This window comes from Spermophilus citellus (assembly GCF_964194105.1).
Source record: "Spermophilus citellus genome assembly, chromosome: 11".
Taxonomy (NCBI): Eukaryota; Metazoa; Chordata; class Mammalia; order Rodentia; family Sciuridae; genus Spermophilus; species Spermophilus citellus.
In genome coordinates, this window is record NC_138192.1 from 124,008,210 (window position 1) to 124,032,423 (window position 24,214).

The 24,214-nt window shown below is 38.2% G+C and overlaps 1 protein-coding gene across 1 annotated transcript in view; it reads left to right on the forward strand.

Moving 5' to 3' along the window:
* Positions 1-24,214, forward strand: part of NYAP2 (neuronal tyrosine-phosphorylated phosphoinositide-3-kinase adaptor 2) — a gene marked incomplete at both ends in the record, with an annotated part of 239,865 nt that overhangs the window by 128,024 nt on the left and 87,627 nt on the right. Inside the window, one exon of the mRNA XM_081260636.1 lies at positions 16,796-17,878. Coding sequence (XP_081116762.1) covers positions 16,796-17,878 — 1,083 coding nt within the window. The remainder of the gene's footprint in view (positions 1-16,795; positions 17,879-24,214) is intronic.

The following is a 24,214-nucleotide window of genomic DNA, read 5'->3' on the forward strand; positions in this document are numbered from 1 at the left end:
GTCTCCTATGAGACAAGCTCAACTTACTTACCTACTTCATTGCAAAATATATCTGAAATGAATTTAATAAAGGTCATTTAGAAGGAAAGGGCACTGTTAATGTTTACATCTTGTTACTAGTAACTTTACAAAATCTAGAATTTTTTTCTGAAACATGCACCAACCTAGGAGGGCTCCAGCAGTGAGGGAGACACACAGTCTTTTCATATGAAAGACAAGAAAGATAACCATGCATCTAGAGAGGGTGGAACAACACAAAGAATGAGGGTTCCAGGGAAGATTTTCTTTGACTTTTAGGGAAGAGTGAAAATTAAAGCAAGACTTAAATGGTACGTTGGAGAGGAAGCAGAGGAGTGCAGGCATTCCAGGCATGAGGAGAACTGGCAGGAGAGCCCTCAGCAGGGGAATCATTTCATGTCTGTCTTACTAAAAGAGAAGCTTCTGGATTTTTCTCAAGGAGGAAAGTTCTCAGAGACTTGGTTGGAGAAGGAGATCAGAGCCAGGTCATGGAAGACCTACCATAGCCTAATAATTATGGGAATCATGTGTTCATCTCTCTGTTGCTGTGACAATACCCAAGGAAATCAACAGAAAGGGAAGAAAGATTTATAATGGCTCATGGTTTCAGAGGTTTCAGTCCACGATCCCTTGACCCCATCACTTTGGGCCTCTGGCAGCCGAGTATACCAGGGTAGGAATGTGTGATGGAGGAGAAGATCACTCACTTCATGGCAGATGCGAAGCGAAAGAGGGAGAGTGAAGTGAGGTCAGGGACCCAATATCCTTTTCAAGGACAGGCTTCCAATGACCTAATTCTTCCACTAGGCCCCAGCTCTTGAAGGTCCCACCACCTTCCAATAACGTCATGGGCTGGAGAAGTATATTCATGATATGATCAGAGTCAATATAGTCTAACTTTATCTATATAGATGTTTACATATAAATGATCACAAAACAGGGCACTTCTGGATATATAGACGGATATAGATACAGGTATATACACACACAAATTCACATTTGATTTAGAAAACATATCTGAGATTAGGCTTAGAGCCATTTTTCTAAATTCATCTTATTAATCAAGATGGCTATGAATTGAAGTTTAAGTTTTAGGTTGACATTCCAACCTGATAATGAGTTAGAGGTTTAAGATATGATTTAGGAAAGGGAAAAGATTTATAAGCAATCATCTGAGAACAATTATCTGAGAGTAATATAGCTGAGTAAACCATAATGTCCTCTCCTTTTTTATAGCCTATGCTCAGAATTTATGTTGTCCTGATGCCTTTTTACAGAAAGAAAAAGACCCCAAACCCTAAATTTGCAACTAAACCGAACAGTAACCTTTGCAGCTGCCGTAACTATTTGAGTAAGGAAATTCCCCTATGATTCCTTCCAAGGCAAGGACAGCTGAGGTCTCCAGGGATGGGGCCCAATACTCAACCTGTCTACTCAGAAATGGCTGTTTCTGACATATTGCTTTTCTCAGAAATTACTGTGAATTTCAGGACAGCTAAACAACAGGAGCAAGAAAAGAGCAAAGCTGGTCTAATCTGTGGGTTTAGAATTCAAGGTTGAATACTTTCCTTTGCTTAATGATGCCTCCATGTATACTATGTCCTTATTAATCTCTAAAGACCAGAAAAGGCCAGTGTCTGGTACCCATGGCCAGTGAGAATTGGCTGTCATCAAACCATTTTCTCAAAATGGCCAGGACCACTTTCCTTATCTGATGGTAGCAAAAAGAAAGGTAACTTAAATCCTACTAAAGAGAAGAGTTACTGAATCATTGGGACTAAATAAAAACAAAGCAAAACAAAATAAAATCCTTTCCCTTTTCAACCCAGATCATCAGGAAAGTAAGGTATAAACTATTCAGGGATTATGCAATATACGGAAAATCAAAATTTGAATTACATAAACATAGTAAATATATGTATTCATTCCATAAATATGGTAGAATACTTGGGAATATTCTTGGGATGAGCTGCCTTTTTTTTTTTAGAAAATGTTTTTAATAATCTACTCACAGTTTTCCTAAGTTTGAGAAGGATAGTGCAAATCCCAGATGCTGTTTCACAAAACCTTAAGTCTGTCAATGGTTTGGGAAAACTGAGTTCGAATCCTGGTTGGAATTTTGCATTGCCACACATGTATGTGATTTATATCTGTCATTTTCTGTTTTGTTTTGGCTTCAGTCACATTTCTCAATTACATCTCATCCAAAAAATATCATGAATGTGGGTGTGTCTTTGTGTGTGTGCATGTGCATTTAGATTTCATTTCAATTTAAGATATAAGAAACCAAGAATACCAACACTGGAATGATAATACTCAGAAAATTCCAATTCCTAATAGTTTTAAAAGAAAATTGCATTTCTCAAAGTAAATTCAGTCCTATTATAAGGCTATACATGGGATATAAACTTAATTCAGAAGGAAACTGGAATATTGATCTTATAGTTCATTGAACATAAAACCTATATTTATTTGGGTAATCATTCATTTTATAATTTCCTAAAGCTGGGTGGATTCTTTGATATTGGCTCCATTAATTTTTGTAGTGCTGTGCTAAATAAACGTGAAGTATATATGAAAGCATCTGCTTTCGTTATATTACTTCCAATTCTATCAGAGAGATTTTTATAACATGAGTGATAATAACTGATAGCAATATTGATTCTACATTTAAGCACTTCCTATGTCCCAGACCCTATGCTAGGAATTTTAGTGTAGTGTCTTAGAATCTTCTCAACAGCCTATGAATAAACATCATTATGTGCATCTAATAGTTGAGTTCAACAAAAGCTTGGCAAGGTTGGTGCTGACTTTTCCCCAGGTTACACAACGGATTCTTGGGTTTAGAATTCAGGCTAATCTGACTCATGAAATACTATTAGTGATACTTGAAAAGGTTGATTAGCAATATGTACCATCATCTACAGAGTCAAATTGTTCTTTGAAGGTTTGGCAACTAAAGAACAATTGTTCTTTAAAGGTTTGGCAACTAAAGTCAGATCTCTGAGATCCACAGCCACAATCTGTACTTAGGCAAGTAATTCAGTCTCTCTATAACTAAAATTTAATTGTCTCAAAATGGAGTTTTTAGTAGTATCTACTTCAAGGGACTGTAGTGAGGATAAAATAATCCTCCCCAAAATAAATTGTCTGGAGCAAGTTACATACTTGCTAACTGGTAACTATAATAATAATAGCAGTTGTTTTAATTGTTAGCTATTGATATAGCAGCTGTTATTATTATTACCTTCACTATTGGAGCTATAGATCTTCTCAGGAAGCACAACTTCAATGAGTCTGGAAAATATTTCATGGCTTTGGAATTTCACACTGCTTTCTCTATGATCTCAGATACTTACAAAGATCACAAACATTTCTATCTTTATAACACAACTAGGCAAACTTACAAAGGGTAATCCCCAGTGGATTGTGTCTGTGGAACTGCAGGGATTTGGCTTCTACAGGGTTGACTGCCCCAGGGACAGAAGAAATGTTAATCGGATTTTTATACCAACTCATTTTTCCTTAACACAATATCCTCCTGGGTGGAATCCTATTGGGTGCTTAGCATCATGAGTTTTCCACGGCCACTTTGATGTTATCACATTTTCTTCCTTAGAGACAGGAAATCAAGTTATTTGGTAACTTCCTTTCACTGTAGGTAGACATGCTGCAAATGATAACTAGTATGAACTTGTGAAGGAAACTAAGTTATGACTTCAAAATATTTGGTCAAAGCAAAAAAAAAAAAAAAAAAAAGAGAGAGAGAAAGAGTTATAACCTGGAGCTTAATAACTCTTTTGTCCCCAAGTTTTAAAAGTGTGTACTACGTTTCCTGGCTAGAACTTCCAATTATTTCATTAACCACTGGTTGGAGGTGATTCATATACAGAGATAAAACCACCCAGGGAGCTCCTAGCTTGAGAAATACTGGTGATATATATTGTGTATTTATTGAAACTATTTTCTAAATGCATCTAAAATTAACTACTCCTAGGAACTCTAGGGAAATAAACTTTCATTTATTGAAAGTTTATTGAAATTTGAAAAAGGAAGGAAGGGAGGAAGAAATCAGAAGGGACAGATGAGAAAAAGGATTTGAAAACTCATGTTTGTAGTCTATTGTCCAGTGAACATGATGTGTAGTAATTATTGATGGATTCACTATTGGGAGAAAGTCTGTGTGTTGTTTGTTGGGACTTTTAAAAGATAAGTTGATTCTGCCTTTGAAAATTTCGTGACTTTTAGGAGAGAGAAGTTGTGAGCAAGTACAATGCAGAAATGAGAAAATCTACAATAAGAAATTAGATAAGGCAATAATAGTGTAAAAAGAGAGGGAGGAGGCAGTGACATTTGATTTGGAGCTTAAAGGTTGAGAAGGGTTTTCTTTAGGGAAGTTTCTTTGGAGGGTACAAGTGTAATAATTGATTGGTTTAGCCAACAGTGAATGTTATATGGAGAATGACAATGGAAAAAAGGATGGAAATCGTGTTTGGGGGTGATTGGGGGTCTGGCATGCCGTTCTAGAAGTAATAATCCTGCTGGAACTGGCATTGGTTATACTAGATCTTTGTACTACAGACAGATCCCAGCCCAACATCACTTTCATACATAGGATAGGTGAGAGATGTAAAGGAATTTTAGAGTCACTTGTGCCTCATTGGTGACGTGGTTTCTAACGGCCTTGCTATATTAAGTTTGTATCAAGGAATACATTTTCTCTGGGAAATGACTGAACCCAATTCATGATCTGGGGCAATGCTGACAAAGCCATTAGACCTTAAGTGCTATACACCTTGTAGGATTTTGCTTGCGATTTGCCTTTCCCCGTTCCTTCATGTTTCCCTTTGGCTTTTCCTTAGAGTCTAAGGGAGCTGAAAAGGAGCATTTTAATTTTTCTGGCCTTTGATTTTGGCAGGTAAAATATTCAGCCCATCCTGATTTCTCCCTCTGAATAATGAAGAAGTCCTTCATTGCCCCCTCTCGGCCCATAATTTCGTTTCTTTGGTACCTGTTATTGCTCTCCATTGGCCTCATCAACTTTTTTGCCACTTGAGTCAAACAATGCCTAAGGTAATGGCAAATTAAAGGTGGCTTATGGCTCTTTAGGGTCATTGGAATTTAAAATCTTGAATGCTGACTGTAAGAATGCCAAAGGTCTCCAATTCACTCAATGATCAACAAATGTTAATCATGAACTTGTGATATTCTAGTTAGTGTAGCCTGCTGAGTCTATAATGATGAAGACAGACCGGGAACCACTCACTGTTCTCAAGGAGACCAAAGGCAAATAGGGAAAAGTCATCTAAAAGCTCACGTAAACCAACTGAGAAGAAAGCAAGGGAAATAAATACTTCACAGTGACCAGTTTTGACTGGGTGGTCATGGGGTGGCAGTGCTGTTGAGATCTGAGTGACCCAAGGGAGCAAGCCATACTCAGACAGTTCCCAACTTAGAATGGTTTGCTTTTCCACATTTTGACTTTATCATGGTGTGAAAGCGATACACTTTGAATTTTGAGCTATTCCCAGGCTGCTGGTTTGAGGTACAGCACTCTCATGATGCTGGGCAGTGGAAGCAAGCCACAGCTTCCAGTGAGCAGTGTGGTCACAAGGGAAACAAGGACACTCTACAGAGTGTTGTGCTGCTAAGCTAGGATGTTTGGGAGTTTAGGAGTACTCAGGAAAACTCACGATGTTTTAAATTCAAGGTGGCTTATTGGGACAGAATCCCTTCAGAAGTTGAGAAGCATTGTGTGAGGACATGAACATCCCTGGGAACAGGAATAGAAAACTTGGTGGTTTAGAGAAACTGAAATATTAATAGATAACTTTTTGAGGCCCTTCTAAGTGAGGCATTCTGCTAAGGGTTTTAAATGAACATATTCATTTTCTCATTTGATTCTCATTATAAGCCCTATAAATATCTGTTTCTTATAGAAGAACAAATAATGGTTTGAGAGTACATGGTACAAAAGGACTGGAGACTCCCTTGTCTGATTGCAAGGAGTGTTCTATTTTCACTACACTTTGCCACCTTTCTCCTATCTTATGCTCTGATTTACACCTCTCTTAGGTTTTGGAAGCCAATATCTTTTGCATACCCTCCAACTTGGATTATCCCTGCAGAATAGCTTCTCTCCCTGGTGGAAACCTTGCCTCCAGTTCTTTACCCCTGCTAGGCTTGAGTGAGTGACACAGTGACAGGTGGAATCTGAGAGCCTGTGGTAGTGTACTCAAGGTGGTGCTGCATAGAGCCACCATTTCTGTCTCTTACAAGCTGACCTCATCTCCTGGGCTTCCCATGTCTAGAGCAGGAGAGTGATTTGAAAACAAGGTACTGTGCAGTCATGGAACGATCAAAACACAAACTTAGGCTAAACACTGTGAACAGAGGGTTATGACTCTGTGAGAATGATCGCTGCCTACTTGGGGAGATTTCCACAAAAATGGTGTCACTGTGGTATTTGCCTTGGTGCTGAACTGGCCTTAATCTGCAGGCTCAGAAACTCCATCTCATCACATGTCATTGGAATAAGCTTAAAAGAACTGGGTGGATGAAACTAGAATTCTGCTCTGCTCATTTCTAATGAGAAACATCATGCATATATTTTGGAAATGGATATTATTAAAAGATTTCTTGGTGAATCTGAACTTATGAAAAGAATGACTCAGGAATTATGGATGTACTGGCTTCAGGCTTTTTTAGCATGCTGTGCCCATCTTGACGACAGAGATATAATAGAAGCCCAGATCCCCTGGTGGCTACTGTGGGGAGCCACCAAGTTCTGCTATGAATCTCCTGGTTTCTCATCCCTTGTGGCAGCAAACTTCACTCTGATTTGTTCTTCTTTATATGTGTTAATACCGTCTCTCTGATTTCAAGTCAGTCTTTTTGACCAGAAAGTAAGCAATCTCTTTTTATCTCTTCTCTGAATCATCCTGTGGTGAGTTTTTCATTCTCAGAAAACAATTTTACTTCCTTAATTTCTATATTCTGGAAGGATGCTTTCTGCATCCTCAGGGTACAATCTGTACTCTAGTTCAATGAAAATGACAATAGCATTTTTCTATGAGATACCCACATGCACAGGAAATTAATTTTGGAAACTTTATTTTTTTCAGTTTTCTACTACTATATGATAAGCCAAACCAAAATGCTATGGCTTGAAAGAATGATTTATTATTTCTTATCCTTCTGTAAGTTGATTTGACTTTATAGGCTCTGCCTGTATGACATTGTTGAGGGCTTCTTATTTGGCTGCACTCGGCTGGTGGTCAGTTAAGATAGGAAGGTTGGAGAATGATTCATTCCAATGACTCCTCTTTCTCCTCATATACCCTCTTCACATGACTAGGCTGGGTTTCTTCCTGACATGTCGGTCTAAGGGGTCTTATATGGGAATTGGCTTTCAAGATCGAGGAAGTGAAAGCTGCCAGTCTTCCTAAGTTCAATCCAGAATTGTTACATTCTTTTGTTCAAGGCAAGTCACAAGGCCGCTCCTGATTCAGGGAAATAGAGAGATTTCAATTATGATAGGTGGAATGCATCATCAGCAAAACAGGAATTGAAGGTGGCTATATTTGAAGACCATCTATCCTAATTTGCCTTCTAGCTAAAATATTTTCAATAGGAAAAATATTCTCAACCTCTTACCCTGAAGATTCATTGTATTATAATATCGTCTTGAAATCTAAGATGTCATCATCTAAGTCATGCACACGTGTACAACGAGACTCATGGGGTGCTGCTTCTCAGTCAGGGATCCTTTGTTGCAGGTCCCCATATGCAAAGGCTTTGAATGAAAAGCACAATATGTCTGCACTGCAGCAACTCAGCATATTCTGCCACATCAGTGGCAAGAAAACTGCAATGCACAGTCTTACTTTAAATAAATGGAGGTAGGAAGATGGATGGTACATATGAGCTCACTGGCTCGTATCTATTCAGAAATCCATTTAGACACATGTGGCCAGTTCTCTCTATTCTGAGAGCAGAAAGTATTTGTTTCTGAAGATCAGCTCTGCTTCCTGGTTTTGGTTGTCTATAGTTCTTGATTTTCCCCTCCTGGGTTCTTCAATCTGTTTTCCAAATCATTCTTCCCAAAGAAATGACCTGTATCTGTAGGTGAGTGATTTTTTTCAGCTCATTTGTAGTGTTTCTAAATTTGGGGGCCCGATTTTTTTATTTAAATTTTGAACTTCTCTCTGTTTTAGTGAAAGTTGGCAAACCACCTTTATAATTTCAATGAATCATATGATATTCCATTATATTAGATGAAAGAACCACAGATTGCTTTGGGACAGGCCCCTCTCTACTTATAATATGGTCATAATATTTCAGAACAACATTTTTAGGAATCTACTTTTTAAATTTTTTTATTAGTACATTTTAGTTATACATAATAGTGGAGAGATTATTAAATTCCCAGGGTTCACTACCTTAAATCTTTCAGAGTTCTCAACAAGGGATCTTATAACTATACCCATAATTTGGTTTTTACCACAGGCCATGCCTTAGTGGTAGGGCACTGATTCTGACTCTACCCTGAGGCTGTATTTTTTTATTTTAAAACCTTTTGCTACCCAGAGAAGGCTTCTAGGCAAGTACTTCCATGGAACTGGTCTTTCCCATCCTATCTGCTTGGGAACAAGGAAGTTCCTTCCTTAGAACTCCTCTCTCTCTCACAATGTTTTATCACCTGTAGTTAAAACAAGCCAACTTTCACTTTTAATATTTTTCCAGAACATTCCTTAGTTAGGTTCATAATCTCATTAGGTATATTTTGTATTTTCTACATTACCACAAACAACAGTCATCTCAGTTTCTCCTCAGTTTGTAAGCAATTTTGTCATTATTATGGTTTAGATATTAGGTCTACCCCAAATGCTCATGTGTGAGACAATGCAAGAAAGTTTAGAGGTGAAATGATTGGGTTATGGAAACCTTAATATAATCAGTGAATTAATCCCCTGATAGGGATTAACTAGGTGATAACCAAAGGCAGGTAGGGTATGGCTGGAGGAGGTGGGTCACTGAGGGTGCTGTGAGGAGAGCTCTCTCTGTCTGCTTCTTGGTGCAATCTCTTCAGCTGCTTACCTCCACCACACTCTCCCGCCATGATGTTTAGCTCCCACCTTGAGCCTGAACCCTGAAGAATGGAGCCAGCTATCTATGGACTGAGAGCTCTGAAACTGTAAGCCCCAAAATAAACTTTTCCTGCTGAAAGTTGTTCTCATCAGGTCTTTTGGTCACAGCAATGATAAAGCTGAGTAAAACACTCATGAACTTTGTAGCTGCCCAATAGTCTTTTCATTGTCTTCCAGTATCTGCTTCACCAAGTCCCAAAGCTGATGTAGAAGTATTAAATTTTTGTTATAGCAGCACCACACTCTGGTACTCGTTTTAGGTATCCATAACTATACAACATTCCAAAATTTAGAGACATAAAAGCAATGTCTGTGTCTTCTTGTAATTGTGTGAGTTGAACACAACAGGACACAGTGGTGATGGTCTTTCACAGATGCAAAATGTCTTCTCTCTAATCTGGAAGGACACAAACAGCTGGGCTTAGGGTGACTGGGATAATTTTACTGGGGTCATGTGGGTGAAATTTCACATATGGCTGGAATTTCACTTTCATTATTAATTCTGCTTTTTGATTCTCTCCTCCATGGCCATCTTGGGCTTCCTCAGAGGTTGGTGACATCTGAGAAGTTAGGCTTCTTACATGGAGGCTGGCTTCCTTTGGAAGAAGATGGAAACTGACAGATTCAAAGGAAGAAGAAAAGATTGTACCTCAGGTTGAATGGAAACATGTGCATATAGGCAGAGAAAGAACTGGTGAAGCCATTACTGGAGTCAGTGAGTTTTCTGGATTAGGGTTCTCCAAACTTTCCTCCTTGGAACCTATATGAAGTACATGTGACCCAGGGAATTTCTGTATGTTTACAAATAAATTATAATTTCAAGAAACAAACTTTACCCTTATCACATTGGTATCATTTATGTATGAGATGTCCCCCAAAAGCTCACATATGAGATGCAGGAATGTTCAAAAGTGAAATGATTGAATTATGAGAGCTATAACCTAATCAGAGGACTATTGCATTTCAAAGCATAATCATTTGAATGGATGAAGAGCTGGTAACTGTAGGCAGGTAGGGCATGGCTGAAGGAAGTAGATCATTGAGGAAGTGCCTTTGGGGTTATTTTGTCCCTTGAAAGCAAAGTTCTGTTGCCTACCTGGCTTTCATGAACTGAGCTGCTTTCCTCTACCATGCCCTCCTGCCATGACGTTTCCTCACCTCAGACACAAAGCTATGGAGTCAGCTGATCATGGGCTGGAACTTCTGAAACCAGGAGCCAAAATAAACTTTTCCTCCTTAGAGCTATTCTTGTCAGGTCTTTTGGTCAAGCAAAGAGAAGCTGACTAAGACACATGAAATGAACTCATGTTTTCTAATTTATTATTTTAAATATTTATTTTGGTATTTATAAAGTGGGGTAATGGACTAAATGGAGTGGGTTTGGAGTTGTAGGACCTCTGTTCCAGTCCTGGATCTCGTGGCAATAAAAGTGGAGAACTCAAAACAGTGTTTGGGTAGAACCAGACAAAATCAGGGTTGGGACTGGTTCAGCGGTGTAGTTGGAAAGTTGAGTGGAACTGAAGGAACTCTGGCTTGAGTTCAAAGATATGGTTCTGTTCCCTTCTGTGCCTCACTTGAGGGGCATGACACAGGGTAAATTCCATTAGGAACTTTGAAGAACCCAGGTCTTGCACACACTAGGTACACCACTGAGAGACCCTGAAATACACCACTACACTGAGATATACCACTTTGATACACTCCCAGCCCATTTTGAAAATTTTATTTTATTTTGACATAGAGCCTCACTAAGTTGCCCAAGCTGGCCTCTAACTTTGGTTCTTCTGTGTCAGCCTCCAGAGTAGCTGAGACTACAGCTATGGGTCACTCACCTGGCATTTAATGGATTTTAAAAAGCAAGTTATAGACTCCGGTTTTATTTTACAACTAGGAAGTTAAAATAACAAGTTCAAATAACAATGATTCTTATTCCCTTACTGTCTATGTAACAAAACGAGTGTAAATAAAAATGTTCTTCAAAGTAATTTGCCATTTTATGCCCCTGGAGTGAAGTGGAGAAGCTCAGGTCTTTGAGCCTAAATGGAAGCTCCTTCAGTTCCACTCAATCTTCAGACCACCTTGCTGGTACAGTCCCAAGCCTGAGTTAGTATGGTTCCACCCAAACACTGATTTGAGTTCTCTGATTTTTGCCACCACCAGATCCAGGACCACAGTGCAGATCCCACAACTCCAAACCTGCTTGTTTTTGCACATTATCACACTTTCTTGTTCCTACTGTAAACAGACCAAGGGAGTTTGCAACTTCCATCCCTTAACAAATATCTTAATTTAAAAACAAACCAACAAAAAACTGTGGACAGTACTGTAGGGCTTGTGACTGTGAAAATAAAAATATCCCTCAAATCCATGCAATTGTGAGTTGTGAAAAGAGAGTTATTGTGAGCACAGTTCTGCTGAAAGTGGTAAATGTGTCTCTCACCTTCAGAACCATCATTTCCCAGCATCCCAATGTGGACTGTATTTCCTTCCAATAGATTGACATTTCCCAGTTGGTATTACTGACTTAAAATATATCTCTATAGCAAGATATACAAAGTTAGGGTCTGCTTTTATGGTCTAGGCTAAGAGAAATTATCCTTTTTGCCATATACCAGAACAATGAATTTTAAATTATATATTTAAAATTATACTTTCTGCCACATACAGAGTAATGAATCACATAGGTCCTCCTTCATTGTGTCCTTATTTCAAGGGGTATAGTGGACTGAATTGAAGTTATACGATTTTCTTTAGAAACGAAGTTGATTAGGAATTAATATCTGTTTACCCATCATATGTGGAATTTAGGCTGGATAATCTATAAGACTCTGAAACTCTGGGATTCTGTGGCCACAGAGTCTCCCAGGAGGGTGAAAGTCAACCTGCACCGTGTCTCTTTTTCACCTCTTAGGTGAAGAACACCGACAGATGCCAAAGCATGATTTCACATTACATTTTTTTTTAATAAGAAAATTGTATTTCTGAAGGATAGGTTGACAAAGGACATGCTGAATTTCCAAAATTAACTGTGAAAGACAGATCATCTAGGCATGACTGAAAGCCATGCATAACCTTTGTGCTCAGATATATCATTTCAAAAATGTCACTTTATGCTTATTCAATGCTACTCTTATTATTCTATTTTAAGGATTAAAATTTGTGTTCTGGAGCTGAACAGAAATTATTGCTTCTATCTTTGGGCTTATTAGAAATAATTTAGAATTCATTTAAGAGTGATAAAAATCACCTTTCCATTATGGTTGAATTCAGTTAAATGTTGAAATTTGCAATGCAATTTTCATTGTCTTTTATTAGCAGTGTTTTAGTATGTACATATGTAGTTCAAGACTATTTTTAAGTATCTTATGAAAAAATCTCATCTGAAAATGATTTTTTCCTTTACTTTTTAATTGCCTAGAGTGAGCTTGAAGTAGAATAAATTATGGGACAAGGTAACCAAAAAAAGTCAGACTTTTCCTTATATAGAGAAACTTTCTAAAAAGCATATATGAGTATTGAAACACATTTTCATTGCTCCACAAATTATTTACCCAATACATACACCATGATAAAACTAGATGATGCAGGGAAAATGAAAAGAAAAAATTAATTGTTTAGAAAAGAAATTCATTTCTGTTTTGACTTTTCAGAGAGAAACAGGATTTTAAGTGGGGATGTGCAGTGAAAAGAAGATTTTGTAAAGGCAAAAAACTCCCTAATCCATCTTGAAGGGATGGATCAGTCATCTGTGATTTACTTGTTATTTTATTCTCTGAACTATCCTTATTCTCTCATGTCAAAATTTGGATTAATACTAAACAGGAGGATCAGGAAAATATCTGCTTGAATCACGTGGCTCTTCAAGCAGGGACCGGAAGAGGGAAGGAGTTGCCTAGGTAGTGGAGGGTTCCCTGGACAAGACTGCTGGGGAATCACTGCAGCTGGTGGGCAGCCAAAGAGCAGAACACAGTGGAGCATGAAGGAAGAATGCCAAAGTAAAGTACACCCAAATGGCAAACATCAAGAAAGTGGGTCAGATTTAAGCACTAGGTGCCTTGACACGACTTAGAGACTGGCTGGATAGTCAGATCAAGAAGAATGAGAATAACACGCCACATAGTGAAAGGGGGCTCTTGGAGAGTAAGAACATGTCTGTTTGTAGGTAGAATGTGCCTTGTGACATTTTTGCAGGAGGCAGGGACAGGGACAAGAGACATTCAAAAGGCTGCCTAGGAGAGTTGTGGTAATTCCTAAAATAACAAAGCCAGTGGAAGCATTCCAATACCACAGAATGAAATTAAAGCAGGTTCTTATTTTCTCACTGTAAAGGGTCTTCACATAAGGTGCAGTAAGCAAACTATTTACTTGGTTCAGACAGCTGTAATAAAAAAGGGGTTAATTTAAACCTCAGGAATGTATTCTTTCTTAGTTCTTGAGGCTACAAGTCCAGAATCAAGATGCTAGTACGGTTGATTTCTGGGGTGGGCTATGGCATGTGGACTGAATATCTTCTCTCTGTGTTCCGACATGGCAGCGGTGGGAGATTCTCCTTATAATCACATCATGAGAGCCCCATTCTCATGACCTCATTTGAAACCAATTATCTCCCAAAGTCTCCATCTCCAAATGCCTCATATTGAGGGTTAGGGCTTCAACATATTAATTTTATTTGTTGTTGTTGTTGTTGGGAGGAAGAACACAATTTGGTCAATAGCAACTGTCAACTTTGATCATCTCACAGTCACCGTAAGAGTCCTATAATATATTTGGTTTTCCTCACAGACAATATCTATAATTGGTTTGACATTGAAATTGACCTGACAGTATAAATGGGTTGCCCAGACTCTTTCTTATGAGTCAGCTTTTCTACCGTAATTCTAAGTATACTGTATTCTGGGCGGGGAAAAAAAATCTCTTTCTTCGATAATTTCATCAATATCAAGGGTCCCCCCCCACTTGTTCTCTGTTTATTTTGGCAAACAAAATGAAGTGTCATCTTCTCACAGTTTGCATACGACCCCCAGCATTGGTCTTATCCATTTCAAGGCCATTTTCTAATCTCTGTGGGAAAGAGCTTGTCCAACTAATGCTGCTTCCATGAATACCACACTACACCCACATCTACTATTGATGACTTTTAATTTAAGAAAGAATAATGAAAATCATATTCTAAATATGAGTTATTCATCTCATGGAGAACACACCTTAATTCTTAGACTCAAGTTAACCATCTATTCAGAGCACCTCACTACTCAAACTCCTCTTCTTTAGGAACCCCTCCTACCACAAACCGTTCAACCACTAAACAGTGGGAACTATTTTCCCAAAGTCTGAGTTACTTAATTTAGAGTGATTCTTTTATGGTAAAAGATGACAGGAAACAAGTTTTAAAGAATGGGTGTTATTTTTTGTCCTCTTAATCCTGATCCTTTCAATTTTTTTTCATTACTAAGTCAATCGTCTTCATTGATATATAGTTTTACTCTATTCCAGCTCATAACTCCAACTCATAATTTTGTATATAATCTGATGACTTATTTAAATTATGTGAAAATTAATGTACTCCATAGATTTCAAAACTAGTAAAATGGATGCTATGTTGGGTGGTTCAGGGAAGACCTTTGGTTGCTTTTCTTCTTCCTAAAAATGAATCAACTGAATAGTTTTCACCTCATTATGTCTCTAGGAATTTTACTTTGGACACTAAAGGACTTCATTGCTCTAGCCCCCTTGGAAATGACATCAAAATGTTTGATAGTATAGGCTAAAGGAAAAATCTAGACACATTAAAAGTTTTTCTCTTCAAAAGTTGTTTGATTGTAGTGAGTACAATTATCATCATGGCCATGATGAAACAGAACATTTGAAATCATTAAAATCAAGTAAAATAGTCCCTGCTAGAATATTTGATGGTTCCCATCTTGTTATAGGCATGAATGATGCATACAGTAGTCACCTAACTAATCCTTAAGCACTTTCTTCTCCTGGGCCAAAAGTCGTGCTACTTGTAAAAAAACAAAGGGGAACTTAATAGATTCCTGATTTATGCCTTGAGACTCCCCTCTTTAGGATGAAAACAGTGGGGAAGACTAATTATTTCCTTAAGGTTAGCACCTATAAGTTAAACTGTCAACTTCCACTGTGTTCTACCATCTAGTGTAAGCAGCTACATTCTGTCACATTGCATAATGATGATAATCATTATAATCACATATCAGCACAATGAGTTAATGAGATAATAACAAGACTCCAGTGCCTTCCCTGCATGCTAAACAATTGATTCCAGTCACAGATATTTGTCAGCTTGTTCCACCTAACTGGATGATGTCAAAAGTGTACATTCTGTCCAAAGAGAGGGCTTCCAGCAGGCAGTGAGATGCACTAGTACACAAATCTGCTATGAATTTCCAGTAGTTATTCTTGAAGATTTTTGCGTCATTCCCTGGATTCCTCTCTTTTAAAATTCTCCAGGAAGTTCTGATGTGTCATCCGAACATATCTAATAAAGTTTCTCCAAGACAGCATTTAGGATATCATACAAGATCTTATGAACAAAACCAGACAAACACAACATAATCAACAATACCTGGAGATTTGGAGATTAACTTGTCTAGCCTCATAAGATTTTTACATCAATTTCCCCTAAAGTATCAAATCCATCTTCATAGAAGCTATTTATTTGAACCAAGACGGAGATTAAGTAAGTTTAGCAGGCTAGGAAATATTTATCCTAAATGAAAGCAAGATGTGATCATGGGAATAGCCATATCAGTCAAAGGGCTCAATGTCTATGGTATTTTTGTGAACATTTGTGCTTATTCACACTAGATTAAAAAATTCTATTTCTTTCTCAATTCTTGCAGTTTTTATGAGGTTTGTGATTGCTGTCATGCAACAAACTTCATCTGAAGTTTCTATTTAGAAATTCCAACTCAGAGAGGTGAATACTCCTGACATTAACATATTTATTGGCATTGGAGTATTAATTAGTCTGAAGATGAGAATTCCTATTGTTCTGTTTGTTAGTCAGTTTTATAGCTGTGACCAAAACACCTGATGTGAATATCTGAGAGGAGGAAAAGTTTATTTTGAGCTCAAGGTTTCAGAGGTTCAGTCCCTGGTTGGCTGACTTCATTGCTCTGGGCTCAAGATGAGGCAGAACCTTGTGATGGAAGAAAGTTATGCAGCTAATGGCAGCCAGGAAGAACATGGGGAACCAGGAGCAAAATATATAATCCCTAAGGCATATACAGTGACCCCTTTCTTCCAGCCACACCTCACATGCCTAGGGTGACCACCTTTCAATCAATGAATCATTAATCCATCAAATTGACTAACACTCATTTGGTTTCAGCTCTCCCAATTTAATCATTTCACTTCCTGCCTTAACACAGGAGCTTTGGGGAGAGACCTGACATCTAAACCATAATGCTCTGCCATCACGTTTTTCTAAATATGGGAAACATTTGATTCTATGGTTGATTTTTAGTCTAAGCCTCAAGCTAGAAATGAAGTTGGCTCTTCCTCCCATCAAATTTATAGCAATAAATAACAATAGGAGTCATTTTGGAAAGCTTTCCTATTGTATTCACCTACTTAACTATTTTTTGTTGTTGTTGTTCTTTTAGTGGCTGCCAAACCAAGACCCCACAGTGATGAATATTCAAAGAAGATTCCCCCTCCGAAACCTAAACGGAACCCAAACACTCAGCTTAGCACGTCCTTTGATGAAACGTACATCAAAAAGCACGGGCCCAGGAGGACATCGCTGCCTCGGGACTCCTCCCTGTCCCAGGTCAGCACCCCGGCGGGAGACCCCGAGGAGGAGGAGCCCGTGTACATCGAGATGGTGGGGAACATTCTCAGAGACTTCAGGAGAGAGGAGGACGACCAGAGCGAGGCCGTCTACGAGGAAATGAAATACCCCATTTTCGACGACCTCGGCCAAGATTCCAAAGGTGACTTTGACCATCACAGTTGTTCTTCGCAGTGTGCTACTCCCACGGTGCCTGACTTGGACTTCGCCAAGTCCTCAGTGCCATGTACTCCCAAGGGTTTGCTTTGTGACATCCCCCCGCCCTTTCCTAACTTGCTGTCTCACAGACCCCCTCTGCTGGTGTTCCCGCCAGCCCCTGTGCACTGCTCCCCCAATTCCGATGAGTCTCCACTAACCCCGCTGGAAGTCACCAAGCTTCCCGTGTTGGAAAATGTGTCTTACATGAAGCAGTCCGCGGGAGCCTCTCCATCCTCCCTGCCGTCTCACTCCTCCGGCCACTCGAAACTGGAGAAGGACCTGGGACCTGCCTCTGCCACGTCTGTGCTCTCCTCGTCCCCGCCGCCTCCTTCCACTTTGTACCGAACGCAGTCTCCCCATGGCTACCCTAAAAGTCACTCCACCTCCCCCTCGCCTGTCAGCATGGGCAGGTCCCTGACCCCCCTGAGCCTCAAGAGGCCTCCCCCCTACGACGCCGTGCATTCAGGAAGCCTCTCCAGGAGCTCTCCCTCAGTGCCTCATTCCACCCCCAGACCCGTGTCGCAAGATGGGGCCAGGATGGTCAACGCTGCGGTGAACACCTACGGGGCGGCTCAGAGTGGCTCTAGGTCCAGAACACCCACGAGTCCTTTGGAAGAACTCACCAGCCTCTTTACCTCAGGACGCAGCCTGCTGAGGAAGTCGTCCAGTGGCCGACGTTCCAAGGAGCCAGCAGAAAGTAAGTGTGCAAAGTCCACGTGAGCCAGAAAGTCTGGTGCATGACCCAGAAACACAGCAGGCCCCTAGCATGCGAGTAAAGCGCCCAGAGCAGGGTGCTTGGTCCTTTTAGTTCAAATGTCAAAATGCAAAATGCACAATTTTGCTTTTGGCCTTCTAAACAAAATGGGATATTCTGAATATGGATGGAAAGAATGAAAAATGGCAATTTGCACAATATAATATCCTATGTAAAGTGGAGAGGGATATTTTTCTCAAAGAAAAGAAAGTGTAAAATCTAAATTCTAACAGTGGGTCTCAAAAGTTAACAGAGAAAGCAAAGACTACTATGGATTCTTTTTGGTGGGAGGGAGTTTTAGTATTTTTGTTTTGTTTTGTTTTGTTATACATGACAATAGGATTCACTCTGACATAATTATAAAAGCATAGAATACAATTGGTTCTAATTGTGGAATTTCTAGATAAAAATCTTGATTTTATAGGAAAAATTAATCACATATTGAATTATTAAATGTTACAACTTACCCTTTATTTTATATTAAAGTCTGTATAAAAAAAAAACCTTTGTGGAAAAGAGCAATTTGGATAGAATTTAGAACTTGTTTTTAACATAGGAAGATCATCTCTGCATACTATGTGTTGTTTTATTCTTTAATTCACTGTAAACCAGAATATACTCATTGCTTTCCTTTTAAAAGCCGTATTAATTCACATCTTATATTTTATGGTACTCTTCCTGGATCCATTGATAGATGCAGAAAAATCACTATAAACGCTATTTTGACCACTTACTTTAAATACCAGAAAACTTCTCTATCTAAATGAATAACCCTTTTATAAGCCCTAAATAAATTACAAGTACACAGTAAATTCAAAACAGATCCAGGTCCATTTGCTCCATGTCTAATTCCTTAAGTTGTTACACTAACTTCTTAAAAATGCCTTAGACAACTCAATAGATTATTAATTATTTACACCTCAAATGATCCTACCTCATGATATTTTTTATCTATTAATACAGCCATACTGAGGACTTTCCTTAAAGGAAAAAAGATCTTTAATAGTTTTTGATGATAATGGTGATGATAGCATTCTCAGTTAATATTCATTTGTAGTTATAAGCCACTTTTTCTGTCTTTTATTCATTTTTTTCTTCTACCTGGAGAGATTTATGAAACCATTAGCTACTTAAATAATTATCCCCCAAACATTTTACTTGTCTAAAGGCAGCACTTTCTAATGCTCTAGGCATGCCTGGATTTGCCTTTATATAGACATACAAAAAGTTATTTCAAATTATTTTAAGATTGAATTTAAAGCTAGGAGCAATCTCTTTCTAGAGCAATATTTCCAAGTGAGGACAGTTTTGCCCTGAAAACAGGGATATTTAGCTATGACTAGGAACATTGTTGGGTTGTCAAAATAGGAGTGCTAATGGCATCTAATAAAGCCTGCTATCCATGAAATGGTACGCATACACACAAAAATAAATAAATAGATAGGCAAACAGATAAATAAATAAATAAATAAATAAATAAATAAATAAATAAATGAAAGATTCTCTGATCCACGATAAAGACAGTATAAATGTTAGGAAACCTGGTCTAGAAAATTTATTAAAATTTAAAGTTTCCTTAACTTGATTGGTTTGGTTTTCATATAGATCAAGTATGTATTTTAGAATAAAAGGCAACAGGTGAAGAAAAATGTTTGGTTTTAAAATACATAATTGTTAGTGTGAAATTAATGGAATTTTTATCTTAGAATTGTTGAAACTATTTAATTTCACCCTACCTCTCAGCTTCTTTGAAGGATTCTAAGCATCTCCAGCTGGCAGTTATGCCAATTAGCTAGAAGAAGTATATGTAAAAGAATTGATTAACTAATGAAATTATTTCTAGAAAAATCCATCTGTTAGAATCAGTCTATGAGCTATATATCACAAAATCCTCTATTCAGAGCTCCGTGTGCTTCTAAAACAAAGGTTGTACATGGAAACGTGATCCAGATTCTTTACAGCATTTAGGGAGCTCAGGATTGGAAACCTTCCCATGGACTATTAACCACGTATCAACCCTTTAGAGAAGTGGCTTGCCCTGCGTTATATTAGCATTGGTATATTAATTTATGTAAGTGGGAGGGAGGAAAAACACAGATAGTACATATGAATAATCCAAGCACTACTTTCTTTTGACTTCAGAGGAAAATAGATGCCATCAGATACTAACAAAATCATAGGCAAGCTCAGAAACATTCTCAAATGTAAAAGATTGGACTAAAACCTCAGATAATTGAGCATTAACTCCTAATTGCTCTCATAGTATACTCAGTGATACAACTCTTTTCTGTTTTTCTTGCCTGATAGGATTTATAGATACCTGTTGATACCTTAGGGTCAGAATAAGTGACAAGAAATAGTATTTTATTCTTAATTCTTGAGTCTCATTTTTTTAACGTTTCAGAATTTTTTGTTTACATTTCATGGATAAAAGTGAACAGGGTATGTCCCTTGTTCATTCAAACTACCTTTGCTTTTTGGAAAAGTCAATTTTGATAACTTCCTGGCATTCTGCCTGAAACAAATATAATCTTTGTTTTAGCTGAAATAATCAATCTCAAAATTTATACCTTCAATTATTATTTTTAATAATCTATAAAAGGCACACCTAAGGTGATAATTTTATATTTAAAAGGTCATGATTGTTACTGGACAGTATGAAAGAGATAGAATAAGACAAAAGTGGAAAATTATGAATAAATTCCATTTTGCTTCACAATTTTCTAAATATTATCTTCATATTAATTGTTATGGAAATCAGCTTTTCCCTGGTTGCTACAATATTATAATGTTAATTAAATCAGGACATTTGATAATCTCTATAATAATTTTTTTTATTTGGTTATCAATGTATTTTTAAATTTGTGTAGAGAGATGGATTATGTGACATATACAAGTAGTGATACAACTCATGTGTTGCTACTGTAGATATTTATGACCTCCTAAGAAGTAGGCCAGGTACAAATATGTTTTTTGAAAACCTAAATGACAATATTTTTTGACACATTTTGTTTACCCTCCTTACACATCTTCTTATTCTATGTATCCTTTATGATTTGATTTGAATCTTTGAACATGTAAGTCATGAATGGGACACTTTATTTTATTAAAATCATGTGCCATGAAAAATCAATATGCAGGACCAAATGGAAAAAAAAAAAGAGGAAACTTTCTCTTTTTTTCCTCATCTTAGTACATTTTGTGCTACTATAATAGAATACCTGAGACTGATCCATAAAATCAGAGAGTTATTTAGTTCATAGTTTTGGAGGCTGGAAAGTCCAAGAGTATGGCCGGCACCCAGAAGGACCTTTGTACTGCCTCTACCCGTGGTTGAAGGTGAGAGGACAAGGGAGGGTGAAAGCAAGGGAGCAACACAGAGCCAAACTCACTTTTATACAAATCTGCTCTCAGGATAACTAACCCACACCTGTGAAAATGGCTAAGTCCACTCATTAGGCAGAGCCTCCTTCACTAATCACCTCTTACTGGGCGCTGCCTCCCTATACTGGCACGGCAAAGATATCCTTTAAAATACACATTTAAGGGCTGGGGATGTGGCTCAAGCGGTAGCGCGCTCGCCTGGCATGCGTGCGGCCCGGGTTCGATCCTCAGCACCACATACCAACAAAGATGTTGTGTCCGCCGAGAACTAAAAAATAAATATTAAAAAAAAAAAATTAAAAAAAATAAAATACACATTTAATATACATTTAATAGGACATACTGTATAATATCTGTTTTTATACAGGATGCATTGTCCCATTTTTTAGAAAACGAAGAGTCTCTTACTATGCTGTAGTTCTCTTGATAATTCAGGTTCATTGTTCTGATAGTTGTGTGCCTACTATGTGCTAATGCAAAGTGGGTAGCAGGGTGTCTCAGACACCATCTTTGGAGGCTGTCATTGTTCGAGTCATTGGTAATGAGGAGATGCAGTGTTAAACAGCCCCAAGGGGCTTCTTGAGGTATTAGAGCCCAGTAGCCTACTTCTGCCATTTAAATTCAGTTCCTATGTCTGTTTCTTGTGGCTTCCCCACCTCCTCCCTTTCTTACTGGTAGTGTTATTGATGCATCTAGACTTGCTCCCCTTTTTTACCTTTTTCTTCATTGTAATATCACACAATTCATCACCAGGGGACCAAGAAACCAGTACTCAGACTTGTCCTAGGAATCTCTCAACTAGTTAAGTGTATGGACTCCAGTGTAGAGACTGTGTGAGCTTTACTTTTAAAGCCTACTTTAACCCACTATTGAGTCTCAAGTGAACTTTCTGGATTCATACTGAGAGATTAGAAATATCAGCTTCCCCAAAAGTAAGCTGCTCTGGGAAACATGTAAAGATTTTTGGTTTATTTTAGGGACATCCACAACATTTTGCTTAGTCTACTTAGTACTTTTTTTTCATTGGAATTTAGTAAAATAGTTAAGGACTTTCCTTATCTCCTGTGAAAGCAGGTGTTCACATAGAGTGGGCAGGACAAAGTCAGGTGTCGAAAAGCCCAAGGGAAGAGTGGAGACTGTACATGACAATTTTAGAACTGTCAGGGGCGATGGACAACAGGTGAACCTTTATCCTGTGACAGCCCACCAATAAGCATGTTTGCTTGGAGCAGGACTTCTGGACGCATGGTGACTTGAAGCCATCTGACCAGAGCTGGGGGATAGAGCTGGGACCACTGGAACTCTGAGTTTCTTCAAAGATGATAGGGAGTTATATTATTATATAACTCCCTTTATATCTGTATTCAGAAAAACACCTGATGAGATCTCCAAGGATACCTTGAAGGGAATTCCAGAAGGCCTGGTAGGACTAAGGCCTGTTAGTTTTGTTAAACATTTTAGGTAAAGATGATACCCTTTCAGGAACATTCTCTTGGTTGCCTTGATTGCCTCCCAGGCTTTGAGTCTCACACTGTGGCCTCAAACTGTTTCCTGCCTTAGCAAGGCACTTTTTAGCAACACAGACTGGAAATCAAGCCACAAACTGGGTTTTGATGTTGCTTTTAGGCCTGGACCTTGGGGACATTTTCATATTACAGAGAAATTCCTCACATAGTTTAAATCATGATAGACAAAGGACATAGAAAATGTGGGTGATTGACCCAAAGACCTCTTGTATCACATTCACCCAGATATTGTTAACAATATTGGTTCCTGGGTCTTATCAGAGATGGTTCAGTGAGGAGCTTAGTGGATGTAGCCTGGGATGTTCACTATTTAACTAACTCTGGTGACATGGACACCTTCTTTTAAACACTACTTTAATGACATCACTAAATATTTATGTGCATGCATTTTGTCCTCCTAACAATACTCAGGGGCAAGTTACTAACAATTTTAAAGATGAGAGAAACTGAGGAACAACTTGTTCAGAGTCATACAGGCAGTAGATCTGGGATTTGAACCAGATTATTTAATTTCAGTTTCTTGTCTTATTGATACTTGATCTATACTTATCAATCTTTAAATTTCTTTCCCTGTCTTATTGTCATTAAATCCACCATCTGTCATTGAAACTGGAAGGGTGTCTGCTTAATAAGAAGAAACCAAATCTGTGTAAATGGCTTGATCTAATTAGTAACTGACATCAAAATAGGAAGGAGGTAGTAACTCTTTGCAGCATCCACCAAAACTCACTTTGGAACATGTCAGTCACATCAATCGCATCTGGACCCCACACTTCTGAGCTGTGCCTGAAGGCATGTGGTCTCTCCAGTGGGCCTCAAAAATCACCTAAATGATGTGGGTGAAGAGATGTGAGTGAATGCAGATCTCAATGCCTCTAAGTATAACTTAAGAATATTTGTGCAGGTACCTTTGCTCTGTCAGATTTTCATTACTGACCTCCCACTACAAAAGTCCATCCTAGGAATGCAGGGCTTTTGTCTTGACTGCTTGTGTTTCAGTCATAGCTACACGAAAGATAGAGGGCTGGCCCATGGTCACCCCAGAGGAAAAATGAATCCATCAATCGAAAACACCAGCCAATGCTCAAAGGCAATGAGAGCCCTTGTAAGACCCATCTAGAAATGGACTCAGGTAAAACAAACACAAAAACTCCAAAAAGGCTCTTTGTAAATGCTTTCCAGCGCCATTTCATTTCCCCTTAGACCTTTGTAGTTGATGGAAGCAGACCCTAATTTTATTTTATTTTTTAAATACAGTTCTCCAAGAATAAACTGGCCAATTTGATTATTCTTTTTTTTTCTTTAAAAGCTAAAGAAATTTCTATTTGGGATAATGAGGTTAAACTGAGTATAAGTAAAACTCCTTGAT